This window comes from Delphinus delphis, unplaced genomic scaffold (assembly GCF_949987515.2).
Source record: "Delphinus delphis unplaced genomic scaffold, mDelDel1.2 scaffold_189, whole genome shotgun sequence".
Classification (NCBI taxonomy): domain Eukaryota; kingdom Metazoa; phylum Chordata; class Mammalia; order Artiodactyla; family Delphinidae; genus Delphinus; species Delphinus delphis.
This window is the reverse complement of record NW_027192810.1, coordinates 86980-107236: the sequence shown is the minus strand read 5'-3', so window position 1 is coordinate 107236 and position 20257 is coordinate 86980. Positions and strand designations below refer to the sequence as shown.

General features: G+C 41.6%; 1 protein-coding gene across 1 annotated transcript in view; it reads left to right on the top strand.

The window, feature by feature from the left end:
• The window catches only part of LOC132419366 (formin-2-like), a 312831-nt gene extending 297157 nt beyond the window's left edge, over positions 1-15674 (top strand). The window contains exons 17-18 of the mRNA XM_060003288.1: positions 14159-14240; positions 15538-15674. Coding sequence (XP_059859271.1) covers positions 14159-14240; positions 15538-15564 — 109 coding nt within the window. The 3' untranslated portion in view covers positions 15565-15674. The remainder of the gene's footprint in view (positions 1-14158; positions 14241-15537) is intronic.
• The last annotated feature ends 4583 nt before the right edge of the window (positions 15675-20257 follow it).

The window sequence follows — 20257 nt, the reverse complement described above, 5'->3', positions numbered from 1 at the left end:
ACTGTGATAAGGCGCGAAACTCAATTTGAGTGTATGGGACTTTCACGTGCTTGGGGGGACTGTGAGCAGTGAAGCCACTTTGGAAAACAGGCCTTTCCTCAAAGGGGGCAGACTAGGAACTTCCCTGGCAGGCCACTGGTTAGGACTCCGTGCTTCCACTGCAGGGGGCACGGGTTCCATCCCTGGTCGGGGAGCTAAGATCCCACAAGCCACAGGGAAAATTAAAAAACAAAAAAAGTGAGCGTACAGCTGCCATGGGGCCCGCAGCTCCTGCCGCGGGTCTGTGGAAGAGGCCTGTGGACACGCAGCAGTGTCACTCATGACACCTGAACAACTCGGAGGTCTGTCCACTGATGAGTGCGTAAATAAAGCACGGCGTATCCTTACAGTGGAATAGTGTTATGTGATAAAAAGAAATGAAGCACTGATACAGGCTGTAACATGGGTGCTAAGAGAAAGAAGATGGTCAGAGAAGAAGACTGTGTGGTGTGTTTTGCTTTATATGAAACACCCAGAATTAGCAAGTATATAGGATCTGGAAGTAGATTAGCCCTTGTCAGGGGCTGGGGACAGAGAGGAATGGAAAGTGACTGCTGGTGAGGTTTCTTGGCGGGGTGGAATGTTCTAAAACTAGATGGCTGCATAGCCCTGTGGGTTAGGGTTTGTTTTGTTTCGTTTTTTCCAGTTTTTTGTTTGTTTGTTTTCTGGCTGCACCATGCGTCTTGTGGGATCTTACTTCCCCGACCCCTCCCCGGCCCTCGGCAGTGAAAGTGAGGAGTCCGAACCAGGAGACCACCAGGAAATTCCCTGTTTGGCCGTGAATTTTCCACTTAAATGGGTGAATTTAATAGTACGCTAATGATATCTCAAAGCTTTTTTTTTTTTTTTTTTGAAGAAAGTAAATAGAATTCTCACATTAACCACTAAGCCTAAAAGTGGACCAGGATTGAACGTCCCACCCTCAGCGGTCTGTTCAGATTGGTCACAGTTTTGAATTCGTACATCAGTTACTTTTCCTTCTGCCTGGTCCACTCCTGGCCATTTCCCCTGTGCCCAGGGGACGTACTCAAGGAAAGCAAATCTTTTAACTACTAACATGAATAAATGAGCTAAATCAAAATTTCAGAGACAAATCTGCTGGCAAAAATTATAAAAAAATAAAATCACACAGTTAATTCCAAGATCAAAATGATCTCCATCTATTTGAATACTTAGTGATTTATAACAACTTGACTCTGTAGTGATGAAATGACTAGTGCTTTCCCTGTGTAAACTTCAGACTCAGGAAACCTTAATTCATGTTAAAAATATACAGTACGTGTGTCTATTCTGAAACTACTCATCTATTCTAAATAAACTTTTTTCAAATCTAATCTCCATGGGGGGAGTCAGATTGTCCAAGTTTTCTTAAACTGTATTTCTAATGGAGAAGAGATAAATACTTAGGGGGGAAAAACTGGATATAATAATGGTGAAAATAAATAAAAAGGGGAAGAAGTTTGTCTGCGTTTGCTATGGGGTAAAGCCCCATCTCTCACTTGTGTTTCATGAGGTCTCCACCCTCTCGCCAGAATGTCTCCCTACTCCTGCCCACCGGCCCTTACCTGGCGTCTGAGTTCTCACTCGTGACCCTCCCCACAGGCCTCTGACCAGGTCGCTGCTTCTGCTTGTCATAAACAGTTAGGCTTAGAAACATGAACCATGGGCAGCTGCTAGGTCAGGAGAGGAATTTTGAGTCCATGTGAAGAAAGCAGACATTTTTTGAGGCAGGGACAGACCGTTTATACGGTGCTTCCTAGCCAGTGGGCCCTCAGTGAGGACTGGCCGTGCTGGTGCTGCAGAACTGGCCATGGAAGTATAGCGTGGTCTGGACACGGGCATTTCTAGTCAATTCAGGTGTCCACCGTTGAACAGCTATCATAACAAATAAGTTTCCCCCAGCCTGTGTTCCTTGGTTTATGTGGAAAGTTCTTGTTTATTATTTGTTCCTCCTTAGAAGGACCTTTAGGTCATTGTCACCGTGGTCGTCATCATCATTATCATTTAAGTTATTATACATGCATGATATTTCTTATATGCATATTATAATTTCATATCAAACTCAAATTCTAATGCTCTTGGAGTTTTAGGAGCTATGATTTACAATTTTTAAGATTTAATATTTTTAAGATAATATTGCAGAACCAAAAAAATGAAAATCATATCATACCTAATATAGTTCCTAAAATGATGTAAGACTTCTTTTTTCAATTTAGGCTTTCTAATGATAATATGATATTATTAGCTCATGGATACACCAGAGGTTTGTCAGCTTGCTCTTTTTTTTTTTAACTGAAATATAGTTGATTTACAATGTTGTGTTAATTTCTGCTGTATAGCAAGTGATTCAGTTTTACATATATACATTTTTTTGATATTCTTTTTCATTATGGTTTATCACAGGATATTGAATATAGTTCCCTGTGCTATACAGTAGGCCATTGTTTATTATCCATTCTCTATATAATAGTTTTCATCTGCTAATCCCAACTTCCCAGTCCTTCCCTCCCCTACCCACCCCCTTGGCAACCAGAAGTCTGTCCTCTATGTCTGTGAGTCTGTTTCTGTTTCATAGATAAGTTCATTTGTCATATGTTAGGTTCCACATATAAGTGATATCATATGGTATTTGTCTTTCTGACTTTTTTCACTTAGTATGATAATCTCGAGATCCATCCTTGTTGCTGCAAATGGCATTATTTCATTCTTTTTTATGGCTGAGTAATATTCCATTGTATATATGTACCACATCTTTATCCATTCATCTGTTGATGGACATTTAGGTTGTTTCCATGTCTTGGCTATTATAAATAGTGCTGCTATGAACATAAGGGTGCATACATCTTTTTGAACTGTAGTTTTGTCAAGATACATGCCCAGGAGTAGGATTGCTGGATCATATAGTAACTCTATTTTTAATTCTTTGAGGACCCTCCATACTGTTTTACATAGTGGCTGCACCAACTTATGCTTGCTCTTTTTGAACGTTGTCTTATATGAAGCCCAGGAGCATTTTATTTTACTTTATTTCATTCCATTTTGATTTATTTTGCTTTTGTTTCCTGAGTAAGATCGGTAATAAAACGCTTAAGATCCCTGATACCTCGAATGTCTTTCTAAGTTTGAAAACTTTAATCAGCTTCATCTTGTTTTTTATCTTGTTGAGGGATGTTGACATTCTCTGGATAATCCTTCAGCTTTCTCCCCATCGTCCCCCACAGCCCTGGCCATGCTCCACCCCCAAATGATTACAAAAGTCACCCCTTCCTTTAGGAACAATGGTTATGCTGTCACCTGTGTGTCACACTCTGTTCTAGATAAAGTGTTCCTGCCCTCACATCCCTGATCTCATTGATGTCTCTGGAGAAAGGCTGATGTGTCTCCTTATAAACCCCTCCCTTGAATGATTTAAAGCTTGGTGCTGAGCTGTACAGAGTCCTGTTTGGGTAGCCGTGCCTCAGAGAGGATGTGGCCACTCTGCATTTACTAAAAGGGCATATGGTCCTCCCAGCGTGAGCTGCACCTGCCTTGTGTTGTCTGGAGTTCTCTGAAGGTGCCCTGTGCCAGTGCTCAGTCAGGAGGGAGGCACTCTCTGTCCTCTGGGGACTTTGGGCAGAGGGAAAAGAGGGCTGGAGGAGGTGCTGGCGGTGCATGTAAGCCTGCCGGGCAGCGCTCTCTGAGAAGCGACAGATAAGCCGGGACTTGAAGGAAGTGATGGAAGAAACCAGGGGATTTCGAGACGGAACATTCCAGACAGAGCGGCAAGTGCAAAGCCCTGGGGGGAGGCTGCAGTGGCTGGAACAGAGTGAGCAGGAGGAGAAAGGTAGAAGATGGCTGGGCTGTAGAGAGAGGTGCTGGGGCAGATTGTGGAGCCTGGTGGACCAGGTCAGTGAGACTTCCAGAAGGAGGCCATAAAGCAGAGCTGCTGGTGCTTACGGGAGTGGGAGGAGAATCGACCTTTGAATTTGGGAACTTGGGGGAAGCGGCGACATCACAAGAGCAGGCGCCGTCAGGTGGTCCGTGACAGACGCCTGGTTAGATGGGCACAGAGGATGTGGAGAAGGGGATGATGGGCAGTACATGTAAAGGGTGGCAGAGAAGGAAGGTCTCGCTGGAGGGGGCGGGGGATGAGAGATATTTTCTATTTGATGGGGGGATGAACAGCATATTTTTAACCTGATAGGAATCATCCAGTAGAGGAAAATATTGCGTGTTTTTGTTCTCCCTTCATATGTGTGTTTCTCTGATGCATTCCTGTGTTGTATCGCCCACATCTCTCTCTCGCAAGACTGTAACCTTTATGACATTAATAGCTCTGTTGTACTCTTTTTTGAGTTTTACAGGGAAGAAACGTGATAAACTCACTATAAACTAATCCCTATGTCTAATAGCCCTTGAGTTCCTGCCCCATCAAAAAAAGGTTTTTCTAAAAGAATAGGATCCAGGTTATTCACCCACATCCTCCTTGGTATTGAATTGTCAAAAGAAAAACCATAGTGTGAGTACCAATAGAACTTAAATTTATATCTCACTAGCTATAATCAAATGCTTTTCTGAACCATATGCAAAAGAAAAAAAAAGGAATTGCTGAAATTAAGAAAATATCTTAACACATGTGGAAATAGTAAAAGGATGTTTGCACAAAAAATGTCAAATGTAGTAAACAACACTGGTCTCCTGTAATAAAAAAGGTACTTTGCTGTCAAATGTGATTTTATAATAGTTTTGGCCATCATGTGTGACAGAAGTTCATTTTATTTACTATCATGAATTTGTGAGACCAGGAGCTGTCATTTTAACCATTTTATTGAGGAAATGTAAAACATCCTCAATACCTACAGAAAGAACATGGTCATTGTTATGGGACTTAGATAAAGGGCACATCAGCTGAGCTACTTTTGTAAATTCCATGTAAATCTGGGTCTAATGTAGAATTAAAATAGTCTCTACTACAAGAGCCATGAGAAAAAGAAACCCTTTTTTTTTAAATGAGCGATTTTAAATTAACAGTGAAAACTATGTTATCAGAGCTTTAAAATCCTAACGTGTTTATGAATACAAATATTACAATTTTCAGTAACGGTTAAAAGCTTATCATCTAAGCATTTTTAAACGTTCTAAATGGCACCTTCTAGCTTTCTCAACTTTTTCTGATACCACGGTAAATTCCTTGTGGGAAGAACGTGAGAAAATGATACTCTGATTTGACAGAATATAATTCATGGTCTTTATTTACACAGTGGAGTGTGAACCTTACTGTTTAATCATCTAGTCACTAAGGTACATGCATTTCCCATCTTCAGCAGCACAGCGTGTCAGCATTTCCAACATTTGTCAGAGACTCTAACCACCTACTGACTGCTGTTCAGTTGAGACCATTGGGATCTGAGATAGTGGGGGAAATGTGCTCACTGTCCTTCTGGGTTTCTCAGAGTTGTAGCCCTCTATCAGGTTAGATCACCAAAAAGCAAGGGCACAACACACTCCAAGTGTGTGCCGAATCCCCTTTCCTCAGAAACGCCTTCATTGAGTTAAAGCTTAAAATTGAGTTGCTGTTTATATTGAGGATTTGTGTTTAAAAAGAAAAAAGCCATTGGAAAATTTCTCTGTCTTCTGTATTTTTAGATTTTTACTGACTACAGTTCACATCCCTTATGTAGAGAGCCACCGTCAAGAATTCCTCCTAGAAATTAGAATCAAGAAAATGTGGTGGTAGTTTTTTCTCCGGATGATCTTGCATGCTTTCCTTTTTCAAAGATGAACACTACAGCCCACTGTGTTTCCATTAATACTTTTCCTTGAATAGGGTTCAGAATTTGTCCAGTTAGAGTGCTTCTCCTCAGGAGCTAGTAAAATACATGCACCCACTTTCCCAAATAGTTTCTCTTTCAAAAACCATTTTAACCTGCCACGTTTTATATGTTCAGAGTTTTAGAAAATTCAGTCTTTTAAAATTAAATGCTTCTAAATAAACAGAAATAAAAATAAATATAAATTAATATAATGAATGTAAATATATAAATACATGATAAGTATAAATACATAAATGTAAATAACTATGTACATATGTATAACTAGAGGAAGATTTTGGTGGCCGTGTTTTTCATCATCCCATGCCTTTGCCTTTTGAGGAGGCCACACAGATCGATGCTTATTACACCTAGAGCTGAGGAGGTGTTGTCTGTGTCTGTCTGGATCTGCAACGTTGGTTTCTGACCCTGAGCGACTAATGTGACCGTTTTAAGTTTCAGTTTCTTCACTGTAAAAGTTGGGTAACAGCAGTACCCACCTCATGGGGTTATCCTGAGATGTGTGTGTGTGATTTTTTGTTTTGTTTGCCTTGAAGTGAGAGCCCAGCCGGAGAACCCAGCTGTGTCCTCCGGACCCATCTTTCCTCACCTACAGCCTTTCCAAACCTAGGGGGAAACATTTCTTCCTATGGTAGCTCATCCATGAGTTACAATGTCCTACATTTGTAGAACATTAGACAGTTATCAAAGAGATGCCGACTGTAAAGAATTCATTTGACTGCTTGAATGTTATCTTCTGAATGAATGATTCCTCTCTTTTGACCCACCTCTACTCCGAAGCGTGGTCCAGGGGCGGGGCTCCCCAGGCCGGCCCCCGGGCGGGGGTCGTGTAAAGCGTGGCCGCCTTGAGTCGCTGCCGCTGTGCGCTCGCTGGTACTAACTGCGCCGTCAGCCCTGGAGGCGCGGAGGCAGTTTTCTCTGAAAGAGTCAGAGAGTATGAGCGATGAAATTCAGAAATTAGACTCAAATTCAGAAATACATGCCTGACGAAACTTCAGTTCTTTTCCATTGCAGTGATAAGGAGCGCTGTGGTTGATGGTTTCCACTATATTTTCAGGGGGTTTGGGGTGGTGGTGGTGAGCATCTTGGTCATAAATGAGAGCAGGCCGAGATGGAGTCGAGTCCACAGGGCGTCTACACCTGCTTCCGGCTCTACTGGAGCCACATGCCGGCTCCCACCCAGCCTCCGTCCAGAGCCCCTCCCCTCTCTTTTGGATTAGAATGGTTTTCTGGGCTTAGTAGGTAGCTGTGGGGACTCCGCTGAGCTGGGCGGGGGAGTGGTCTGCTCTCAGCAGGTGGGCGGAGACCTATCTCTGCGAGGGGACCCCACGCCTCTGCCCCGGCGGGCAGTGAACCCGGCCGCCTTACACTCACTTAGACCAGATTGTTACTGCTCAGTGGCAGGAGTGGCTCCCTTCTCATTCCATTGAATGACGATAGCATACCTGTTTTCTTAATGAGGGTGAGGCCGCCAGGTGTTTGCTCTATAAAGTAGATAAAAATTACTCGGCCTGCGGGCCACAGTGGTTTCTCTTCTCTGTGTCTGTGTCACTGTTGCATCTCACAAACTGTCTTTACACTGAATCACATGGAACTTTTTGTATGTTTGCCTTACAATAAATGGGTCTGGGGCTTGGGAAGGAAAGTGCAGAGAAATATACATTTTTATTAGGAGAGAAATCAGAAACCACTCTCTCTATTTAGAATAACCTTTAGTATAAATGTATCCAATTGTATTAAGGACAAAATTATTATTGGAATTTAAACTAGTTTCTTTTTTCTAAATTGAAGTATAGTTGACTTACATTATGTTAGTTTCAGTTGTACAACATAGTGATTCAGTATTTTTATAGATTATGCTGTTTCAAGAAATTCTATGATAAAAAAATACTTTTCATTTTGTCACCTACCTTTGTCTTCTCTGTGATATAAACCTTAAAAATATTCTCAGTCTCCTGGACTCATTTTCTATGCTTAATAACTTCTAAGCTTAATATCTTAAAGCCAGAGGAAGCTGCTACAATTGAAAATTTTTCAATGTAGGGAATAAAAATCTATATAGATGTATTGAAATTTATTTAGCTTCTTTATAGGTTACATTTACAACTTCATTTTTTAGAAGATAAATTTAGTATAAGAGTTTTCTTGAAATTTTAAGCTTAGAGATGTTATGTTTTCCTCTGGTCATTTTTGCCCAGACAACAGTTTTCAGCGGAGGACTCATCTCATAGTCACATTGCTCACAAAATGCTCATTCCTTATCCTGTATTCTCTGTAGCATCACAAAATCTGTCATTACTGACCAATGGTGTCACACTTCTCTACCTTGATAAGCTTGAATTTCAGGTTTCACATTCATTCCAGCCTTACTTGACATCTTCCCAAACAAGCTGCTGAATGGGCAGGTCGGGTTGTGCGGTATCTTAGGATCTTCTCACCAGACACGCTGAGTGCTGTCGCTGGCTGTCGCTGTCGTGTCCTGCCCGACTGTGAGTCAGACTCCTGGCCGCCCTAACCTTCCAGACCCAGCTGTGGGAGGTGGAGGGCGGTGTGTAGGGGAGAAGCCCTGGCAGCTGACAGGACTGCCTCCAGGCCCAGGAGCTGTATCTGTGTAGCTGGGACTGAACTCAGAGCATTATTGCTCTAATTTGAGGCTCATTTAGATGAGCTTAGTTGTCTGGTTTTCCCCTCTAGAGAAGACAGGAATTTTTTAAAGAAGAGAGAGGATCTACGTAAGGCAGATATGCTAGCACCGCGAGGAGTGATCACAACGTGCCATCTTAGGAACAGACAGAGGATTTAAAACTGGCTGTGAGGTCAAGTCCAATAGAGCACAGTGTGACATCAGAGTGGGTGAGCTGCTGTCTACGCCTTCGGGGCCTTGAGGGAGGCCTGAGTCCGCACATCACAACAGTGATGAAGGTGGCATCAAGTAAATGTTAAATATTTCCATCTGTTTAAGAAAGAGAAAAGTTTCATTTTTTCAAAAAGTCTATTCAAAATTGGTTATACAAAGATTGGTCCTTGTAGGAAGTGAGTTTCCACTTACTGGGAATCACCCATTCATTTATCTAACTCTTTTTGACCCATTGCCAGGACAAAAATTAAGAACAAAAAATATTTGTTCAAATTGGTCACCTACTCTGTTTTCCAAACCTGATTCCATCTGTTTTTTGGTTTTTTCCCATGATTAAATTCTCCCTTAAAAGATCAAGGAGCGCCTCATATTATTTTATTACTTTTGGTCCTTCATTTGAGGGATAAGTTCATACTTTTGAAAAGTATTCAGCACATTGTTTTGTCTGAAGTTTTATGGACAATAAAAGATATTACACCAAAATTTAACATAAACGTCAAATTTCATGGCCATGATATACTATTTGTATCCTTCTGTTCTGTCTACCTTTCCTGTTTTCTAGTCTCTGCTTTCTGTGTTGTTTTTTTTTTTTTTTTGAGGTACGCGGGCCTCTCACTGTTGTGGCCTCTCCCGTTGCGGAGCGGACGCGCAGGCTTGGCTGCCGTGTTTCACGGACCTATCCGCTCTGCAGCATGTGGGATCTTCCCGGACCGGGGCACGAACCCGTGTCCCCTGCATCGGCAGGCGGACTCTCAACCACTGCGCCACCAGGGAAGCCCTCTGTGTTGTTTTTTTTCCAAAACCACTAAAAGTGATGAGAGAAGAGTTTTCCTTATCACATCATTTGTTTTTGTTCATATTTTCTTTTTTGTCTAGATTTCTGGTTAGAAGTTGCAGTTGTTAGAATTAGCCTACCAAAGATGTCATCTGAAAATTTTTTACTTCCCTTTTTAGTTATCTAATAAGGTAAAAATCTATTTTTTTTGTGTGTGTGTGTTTATTTTAGAAGTATAGTTGACTTACAGTGTTAATTTCTGCTGTACAGCAAAGTGATTCAGTTATACATACATATATATTTTTATATTCTTTTCCATTATAGTTTATCATAGGATATTGAATATTGTTCCCTGTACTATACAGTAGGACCTTGTTGTTCACTCATCCTATATATAATAGTTTGCATCTGCTAATCCCAAACTTCTAAGCCATCTCTTCCTCAGCCCCCTCCCAATTGGCAACCACAAGTCTGTTCTTTATGTCTGTGAGTCTGTTTCTGTTTTGTACATAAGTTCATTTGTGTCATATGTTAGATTCCACATATAAGTGATATCATATGGTATTTGTCTTTCTCTTTCTGACTTTGCTTAGTATGATAATCTCTAGGTCCATCCATGTTGCTGCAAATGGCATTATTTCATTCTTTTTATGGCTGAGTAATACTCCACTGCATATATATATAACATCTTCTTTATCCATTCATCTGTTGATGGACGTTTAGGTTGTTTCCATGTCTTGGCTATTGTGAATAGTGCTGCTATGAACATAGGGGTGCATGTATCTTTTTGAATTATTGTTTTGTCCGGATACATGCCCATTAGTGGGATTGCTGGATCATATGATAACTCTATTTTTAGTTTTTTGAGGAACCTCCAGACTGTTTCCCATAGTGGCTGCCCCAATTTACATTCCCACCAACAGTGGGAGGGTTCCCTTTTCTCCGCACCTTCGCCAACATTTGTTATTTGTATACTTTTTTGACGATGGCCATTCTGAATGGTATGAGGTGGTACATCATTGTAGTTTTGATTTGCATTTCTCTAATAATTAGCAATGTTGATCATCTTTTCATGTGCCTATTGGCCATCTGTATGTCTTCTTTGAAGAAATGTCTTGATCTTCTGCCCAGTTTTCAGTTGGGTTGTTTGGTTTTTTAATACTGAGTTGTGTGAGCTGTTCATATATTGGAAATTAGGCCCTTGTCAGTTGCATCATTTGCAAATATTTTCTCCCAGCCAGTAGGTTGTCTTTTCATTTTGTTTATGGTTTCCTTTGCAGTACAAAAGTTTGTAAGTTTGATCAGGTCCCATTATTTTTGCTTTTATTTCTGTTGCCTTGGGAGACTGACTAATAGAGTCAAATCTTGATTAACGAACGCCCTGGCAGTCCCTTTTGTGTGAATGCAGCCACATTAAAAAAAAAAATCATCTTCGTGAATCATGCACAAGAGCTATGAATCCATACGCCAACCACAGACCCCTCCTAACTGGAGGTTAAACTCAAGTGCAGGCCGAGGACTGTCCCCTTCAGCCAAGCCCTGACTTCCTCCTTCCTCATGTGACTGCTTTCTCTTTATAAATGAAGTACTATCCCTCTTTTCACTCCCCTCCTCCTTTCCAAATAAGACGTGTAGGTCATTTTTGTTATTTGAAAAGTTATCACCACTGTGCCTTTTCACTTAATATCTAGTTATGAAAGGAACATCTTTTTCCTACTCAGTTTAGGAAATTTTAGCACTCATTGAATGAGGGGCGAGGCAGGAGGGAAGAGGGTTACTCAAGGGGCCTGCACTTGGAGCCGAGAACTCCTCCTGACCCCCAGAGGGAGGCCCAAGTAGGAGGGCACTCGGGGGCCCTCTCCCTTCCGGCTCACCTCATTATTTTTCCTCTTATTTCTGCCAACTCTGGCGGCAAGCTCACCTCCAGGGACACGTTCTTTTTTCCTGCCTAAAGTGTGGGGAAAATGTCAGAGTTTTGTTGAAATAAAATTGGCCTTTGAAAGAAGCAGCATTTGCTAGGAGACTTAGGATGGGTGGGCCCCAAGGGGACTGCAGGGAGCCCATTCCTGTGGTTTGGGGTCGTGACCTGGGGGTTCACAGCGTTGCCTCGAGGGGGAGGGAGCGCCGGGGTCCTGGGGCGCCGCGTGGGGAACCACCAGCTCGGTTACGGGGCGCAGCTTCTCCCGGTGTCGTCCACATCAGATCAGATTCTCCCAGTGCTGCTTCCGAGCGCGTCCTGGCAGGGGGGCGGGTACGGTGGGGGAGCAGAGACGCCTGGCCCAGAACAGACACGTGGGGGCCCGGGAGCTGCGTTTTATCTGATTCTCCGTGATTCCTCTGCTCCTGACCTTGAGCGACCGCTTGGGAGCCATGTGCGCGGCTGGGGTCTGGGGACGCAGGGACCACTCGCTCCCGTCGGACAGGGAAGCAGCGGGGCGGGGGAGCTCTGGCCTCGGTGGCGGGTCCCAGGCAGCAGGGTCCCCGCGGCGCCCCCAGGTTACTCTGTACAAGTCCTCTCCCCTCACCCTCAGCCCCATTTCCCCTTCCAAGAAAGGATGGAAAATTAAGATTTCTCTTTGAAACGAAGCTCAACTGTCGACCTGCTTCCGAAGAATTTCAGGAACCCCACCCGCCAACCCCAGGGTCCCCTCGGGGCATAGCCCCCGAACCCGGCGCTGGACTCCGAGCGCCCCAGCCTCTGTGCGCACGGGCCTCTCCCCTGACAGACTCCGGGCTTAAGTGCCCTTAGCCCGGTGCCCAGTCATTGCGAGGGCTCCTTGACCACTCTCTCTAGCTCTCCTTGTGTCTGCTGTGGGAATGGCTGGACTTGTTTTTGTGTAAAATTTAATATGTTTGTATTAGACTCAGCTTCCTGTGATACTTAGAAAAAACTTTTAAGAACAAAATAAGTAAGATAGTGAGAAAATTAAGATGCTTTGGTGATTTACAAACTTGTGAAGTAGATTTATTTTAAATGTCACAAAACGCTTTAAAGAGCTCCAAGTAAATTTAAAAGGGGATCTACTGGATTTTTGCTAACTGCTAACTGCTAACTTGCTAACTGCTAAAAAAAAAAAAAATGTTTTCCTTAATTTCTTGTCCAAATATTTCAACTTATGTTAACTGGTAGTTATTTCAGAGGAAGATGGGAACTCTGCAATCCTTAGTTTGTTATAATGTGTTTGTATTCAAATGTTTGGAGAAAAGATTAAAGGCAAACTTATGGCTTGGGAAGAAAGTAGTAGAAGTGGTAACAATGGATTGTTTTCTAAACTGTCATCATTTTCTGGAATTACTGACATTAGCAACTCAGCAGGCATTTTACATCCAAAAGGATTTATTTTGATCTGCCACGCTTTACTGTGAGCTGCAACAGTAACCTCATAGCTGCTGTACTCCATGATTTGTTCCCTTCTGTTGTTTAAAAACAGGGGTTCTTTCAACTGCATAAGAGATGAAGTCTATCATTAGAACTTTTACCATCAGGCTCAAGAAGTATATTTAAAACTCATTTCTTTCAGGAAACAGGTTTCAAGATCTAAGTCTTTTATTAAGATAAGTCACGGCCTTTTCAGTTTCTCCAGAAATACTCTATTTTTAATTCCCGAGGAAAACCACAGTAATAAAAACAAATTAACCTAATAGGTTATTTTCTTTCTTATGGCACCTATTTTTATTAATAGAATTCCAGCTTACAGATTTCTTACTATCTGTTTAGTTAAAGCAATCATTGGTAACATTTTACAGTATTTTATAAAGAACTTTTTTTTATATATAAATATGTCTGTTTATAAAATCATGGACTGATTTTTTTTTAACATCCTTATAGGAGTATAATTGCATTACTATAAAGAACTTTTAAAGTAAAACTTTTTGGACCTTTGCAGCAGCTCTGTGTGATCTTCTTAGTGATGCTGTTCTGCATTATCGAGCCCTTGTCCTTCCTAAGGGACACAGAGGGCAGAGCGAGCAGATGTTACCCAGCGTCAGACAGCAGAGCCAGACTTGCTGCACAACCTCCCTCCCCATGACGTCCTCTTTTAACTGTTCCTCTGGTAAACTCAATACTGTTTTCCCTTGGAGCGTTTGTTTAAAAAGAAATCCTAGACGCGTTCAAACATTACTGCTCACTCTCTATTTTCTGCTTTTGAATGACTCATTCCCATGCTTGATGAAGCTCAATTTTTTAAAAAACACCCCAAGTATTCATTGCACAGACTTCCATGCCTGGGGAAATGCAATGTGGAAACTGAACCTAAGACCATTTTAAATAAACATATGAGTTTTTATATGGTACTGCTTATTTAATTATTTAATGCTTCTGATTTATGTAATAGTGCCAGCCCCATTTATGTAATGGAGCCAAGCTCAGCACCCTCACCTGAAAATGAAGGATATTTCTTTACTTTACTTCTGAATGTAAGACTCCATTAGTATAGGATAAAGTGTAGCCTAAAAATATAAGTGTGCTGTATTCTATTCCATTCCACATCCTTTGATTCCAAGTTAAGAACCACTAGGTGAATTTGCCTCTAGCTCTAACATTCTGTTTTTAAATCAAATGTCGGGCGACATTGTGGTATGTGGTATTTTTCTCTAATAAATCAACTGCTATAGGTGGATTGTAGTTAGCTTTCTAAATCTTTGTTTAAATTGTGTGTTTTCTCCCCCACCCAGAGTAAAAGAAGCTGAAGAGGTATGTAGGCAGAAAAAGGGAAAATCACTTTATAAAATAAAACCAAGACATGACTCTGGAATTGTAAGTATTTACTCTGTTTTTTTAACTTGTGATTTTCTTTGGCTTTTAAGCACTCTTTTCTCAATATATACAAATTCACCTAATAATATTTTAATTATTTTCCTCTTAAGTTTGAACAAATAATGAGCCTCTGACTTAAAGAATCTCCTTTTCCTTCTGCCTTTAATCAGGCCCCAAAGGCTAAAAGAATCTCAGCATTCAGCATTCAAAGACTAACAATTAAGATAAATCCACTGAGGGGGTGCACGTATGTGTGTGGGGTTGCTGGCAGGGTTGGGGGCCACCGTTCACTTTCCTCATCACACACGGATCACAGCACAGCTGTTGTAATTGGATGAGCACCCTTGGGATCTAACACATGAAATGCCAGGTGCATTGTTGTCCTTTGCCGGGACCAGGGCTCAGGCTCTGCGGAGTCGGCTGCCCAGCAGCTGTCAGCCCACAGCCCGAGTGTAACAAGCCAAGGTGTTCCCTCTTTGTCCGCTCTCCCCTTCAAAATAAAACGCCAAGTTGTGCCCCCAGAGAGGAAAGGGTGGTGGAAATGACGAGTTTTCCCTTGTGGTACTGTCAGTGTTTAGTTGAGTGTTCGAGGGGTTGTCATTTGACCCCACAGAGTAAGTAAATGATGATGTTTTAGGCCTTAAAATAGGAGCAGTTTGAATTGAGTTAGTCTCATATAGTCTAAATGGAAGATATTCAAATAACCCAAATTGGAATACCGTTTAACAGCTTTATTTAGAAAAAAGTTAGAAATTATATCTTCATTTAAAAGATTTTCCTTTCAGTTTCTCTGTATAAAAATCTTATGTAACAACAAGTATTTTATTATGGTTTGGTTTATGTTCTGTCTTTTTGATGAAAGTACAATCTTAAAGTACATGTATAGAATGAGCAGGAAGTTATTTATTAACCACAATTATGGAATTATAAGGATAGAAAAGAGTTAAATCACATTAACCATGAGATGAAGCCTCGATTCAATTTTCATATTTATGTATTTGCACACATAAATATGAGAAAATGAAAAAGGTGACCTGGTATTCTTTCATGTCGATTAGAAGCTAAAGTTTCAAAACTTTTGTCCTCAAAAACATTCAGTGATTTGTCTTAGTGAAAATTCTAAAAGATAAAAGAGATTCTACTTCTATTTTATTCCTTTATCACCTTGTGTATCTTTAACCTTTTTTCAAAGAATTTGATCCAAATGAAAAGACCTTGTTTGGGTTATTCTAAACGCCATACATTTTTAAAGTTCTTCCTTCTAACTATAACTCTTCCCTGGTGCATTTATTTTCAGAAAGCGAAAATAAGCATGAAAACCTGAACAAAGAAAAGCAGAAAGAAAATGAGTCCCTGCAGCCACTTCCACAGAATTCAGCCGACCTAGGGCAGGAAGGAAACTCATCATTTTGATCACTTTTCTTCTTGGCCTCTTGCATAATCTTTGTGTTTTCCAGACAGTTCACTGATTGTTGAATTCTACTGTATATTAAAAAAAAAAAAGAAAGGAAAAAAAGCAAAAGCAGTAGGCCAGTGGAGAATGTGACACCTTTTCTTTTTGTAAAAGTTTATGGTATTTTACCGATAGACCAAAACAGCATGTGTAAGAGGCAGTATCTGCATTAATTCTGAACATGCTAAACAGTAACCTTCAATTTAATGATGTGCAAATAGCCCTGTCACAGTGAAACACGTTCCGTTCTACTGACGACCAGTACTCCACATCACTGCATTTAGAGTTATGGTTAAAATGTTATTTCTAGTGAATTGTTTGTATCAGTTTCACGTCTACATGTAAATTTTCTATTTTGAAATTGAAGTACCATTTATATATGTCATAGTCAAGGCTTTCCCAGCTCTTGGGTTGGTCTCTGTAACTATATATTTGTGAAAGAAGATTTTCATTTTTTTTTACTCATCAGATAATGAATAGAAAAGAATATAGCAAAAGGAAAACCCTTCCTATAAATCATTTAAAATAGGCAGGAATCAGAAATGAGGGTGTTTATCAACTATGTCCTTTGGGACCTTACATAAAGCCAATCTGCAGCAAAGGTCAATTAAACCAAAGCTGTGCCTCTCTGTACTTTTACCATTGCCCTTCACAAAGAAAATGACACAATTTTAAGGAATTTAAATAAATGATGCTCATAAAATTGCCAAACGTGACTAACTGGTGGCAAAAAAAGAGTAACTTTTAGATGGATTGGCATCTACCTAGAACTTGTTACTTAAACCCAGCTGCCTGAGTATTGTGACCTGATTGGGGTTGTCTTTATGTGTTATGGCAGTTGATTAAAAACTATGAAATGAGTATGCAAGGATTTATGATCTAAAGGCACCTAGGAAAAGATTTTATTTTAGATTGAGAGGAAAAAAGTAAATCTTCCACTCTCTATGAAAGTATTTTAAAATCAGCTCCTGATGCGTTGTGATGGTTTTGTCTAACATTAATAGATATTTTAAAAAATTCTTTTAATGATATGTTTTGGGGTACAGCTGTGAATAAAGGAGAGAATGTGTTGCTAATGTAAACCAATCATGGAATCAACTTAAAAAGAAACTCTGAATCATAACTATGTTTGTATTTATGTAGAGTACGGTCCTTAGCTTTCAGTCTGTAGTCGACATGCACAGACACAGTAGTGGCTATCGGGTTGCTGTTCTGCTGTTCTCCTATCTCCTTCGGCCCCTCCATGTGTACATGACTTTCTTCAATGATATAATAGGGCATTTAACAGAGATCGCTATGTGCAATACTGTATTTAGTGTTTCTATTTTAATTTTTCTAGGATGTTAATTTATATGAAAATAAAATGAATAATAAAAGAGTTCTGTGCCTATTGTGTATGTATCACCTAAAGATACTTGCAAAATACTTACCATGAGGGTGGAATTAAGTTAGATCGTCTATGTCTGAAGATCCTTTTTAATTATTATTAATTTTTTTAAAATAAATCTATTTTATTTATTTTTATTTTTGGCTGTGTTGGGTCTTCGTTGCTGCGCACGGGCTTTCTCTAGTTGCGGCGAGCGGGGCTACTCTTCGTTGTGGTGCACAGGCTTCTCATTGTGGGTACTTCTCTTGTTGTAGAGCACGGGCTCTAGGCACACGGGCTTCAGTAGTTGTGGCACATGGTCTCAGTAGTTGTGGCTCGCAGGCTTTAGAGCACAGACTCAGTAGTTGTGGCAGACATGGCATGTGGGATATTCCCAGGCCAGGGCTCATGTTCCCTGCATTGGCAGGCGGATTCCTAACCACTATGCCACCAGGGAAGCCCCCTATTATTAATTTTTATTGGAGTATGGTTGCTTTACAATGTTGTATTAGCCTTCACTGCACACACAAAAAAATGAAACAGCCATACACATAAAGATATCCCCTCCCTTTTGGACTTCCCTCCCATTTAAGTTACCACAGTGCATTAGGTAGAGTTCCCTGTGCTATACAATATGTTCCCATCAGTTGTCTATTTTATACATACTATCAATAATGTATATGTATGAATCCCAGTCTCCCAACTCTTCCCACCCCATCCCTTTCCCCCTTGGTATCCATGCATTTGTTCTCTACATCTGTGTCTCTTTCTGCTTTGCAAATAAGATCATCTATACCATTTTTCTAGATTCTACATATGTGTTATTATACGATATTTGCTTTTCTCTTTCTGACATACTTCACTCTGTATGACACTCTAGGTCCATCCGCGTCTCTGCAAATGACCCAACGTCATTCATTTTTATGGCTGAGTAATATTCAATTGTATGTATATACTACATCTTCTTTATTCATTACTCTGTTGATGGACATTTAGGCTGCTTCCATGACCTGGCTATTGTAAATAGTGCTGCTATGAACATTGGGGTGCATGTGTTTTTTTGAATTATGGTTTTCTCTGGGTATATGCCCAACAGTGGGATTGTTGGGTCATATGGTAGTTCTATTTTTAGTTTTTTAAGCAACCTCCATACTGTTCTCCATAGTGTCTGTATCAATTTACATTTCCACCAACAGTGCAGGAGGGTTCCCTTTTCTACACACCCTCTCCAACATTTACTGTTTGTAGGTTTTTTGTTGATGACCATACTGACTGGTGTGAGATGATACCTCATTGTAGTTTTGATTTGCATTTCTCTAATAATTAGTGATGTTGAGCATCTTTTCATGTGTTTGTTGGCCATCTGTATGTCTTCTTTGGAGAAATGTCTATTTAGGTCTTGAAGATCTTTAACGTTTCTTATTTCAGGCTTAACAGTTGTTAGTAGTGAAGTATTTAATGAATGTTGGTCTTTAGAGATAACATAATCATTGTGCTACATCAAAACATTTTTAAAATTATTTCCTTATGCAATTTTAAGGAAGAAGTATTTCCCACTTATGGACACCAATGCATTAATATCTGAGAAGTCTTTTTTCTAAAAGTTAGAAATTTTATGCAAAAATTCATCTGATACAGATTAAGTGGTGATGGGTTATTGGAAGATGATAAAGCAGAGGACATTTTGGTACAAAGAGATGGATGTAGACAGGGAAATAGAAGGAATAAAATAGAAGCATTATGCTAATGGAAAAGCATGAAAAGACTTTCTTCATAAATAATCTTTGCATTTAGGTCTGATCTAATTTTTCATCACCTGTACACTGGCTTGTCATCTCCTTTGTGCCAGGGCCTGGTGCTAACTAATAACCGACATTTTAAAAGGAGAATATGGAGGGAGGGTGAAATGGGTAAAATGCCAACTGTATGATGATGGACAGAATCTAAACTTTTGGCAGTGAGCAGGCTGTAGTGTGTACGTAAGTCGACATACAGTGTACACGTGAGAGTTATGTAATATTATAAATCAGTGTTAGCACAATAAAAAATAATTTAAAAAACTATAAAGGAAAAGAACTAAATGTCAAGTTGGGGGGAAAACGTGTAAAGCAACAATTAAAACTCATTGTAATGTCCAGTTCAAAGAGTGCAGAGTGCTAAATGCAGAGGCATGAGGAAGAGGTGAGTGCAGGGGAGAAGAGGAGGCCCTGTAGGCACCGGGAGCCTCACTTCTCTCAGACCTGCAACCAGGCGAGACTCAGGAGCAGGGCAGCCGCAGAAAGGGACTTTGTGCTGGGAGCTAAGGTAAGTTTATTACGGCTCGGAGGCTGGATGCCTGGAGTCCCGGGCGGGCGGGCAGCGGCGCTGACGTCACCCGGGAGCCTGTTTCAAGGGAGGTCTTAAACGTTCCAAATGGGAGTTTGGCGGACGTGAGGCGACGTTTCTAAGGAAGGGAAGGGCTGAGGAAAAAGCGTGGAACACCGAGGCCGAAGAGCCCGCCACCGCGTGGAAAAGTCGGCCCCGCAGAGAACAGGAGGAGGCGAGAGGCCGAGGCCGAAGGCTTCCACCACGCCGGCGTCGTGCAGCGGAGCCAGGGAACCAGCCTGCACTGGCGACCGGACCCGGTTCCGGTGACCTGGCCCTCCCTGCGCCAGCGTGGGGACGGGGCGGAAACCGGCGTGAAGAAACGCGCGGGGAGGCCTGAGACGCGCCTCCGTGAGGGCCGGGAACAGGGGCGGGTCACGGTGACAGGCCGGCCTCAGGGCTGTTACTCGACAGCCTGGCTCCGAGCATCAGTGAGGCGGCACGGGATCGGCGACCCTCAGGTTCCTGCAGAACCGCCTCTGCCGCGCCCTCCAAGAAAAGCAGCTGGGGGTCTTTACCCCTTAACCGGCTTCATTTCTTCTCAGCGCCTATCACCGCCTGACTGACGTCATGCAGTTGAAGTAGGGGCGGGGCAGGCGCGAGCTGTAGCCATTGGCCGGTGCTGCGGGCCCCATCCCTCCCACTTCTGTGTAGAAGGAGCCCCAGCCGGGACTGAGGGGAAATGGTTTTCTGAGGTGCTGATCGGCCATCTTCTCGGTGGGCTAGCTTTCCGATTAAAGTCGTTATTCCTTCTTCCAGCAACTCGTCTCGGGGCGTATTGGCCCTTCATGCGGGAGCAGAAGGAGCTTGGGCTCGGTAACGTCCTGTTCCTCT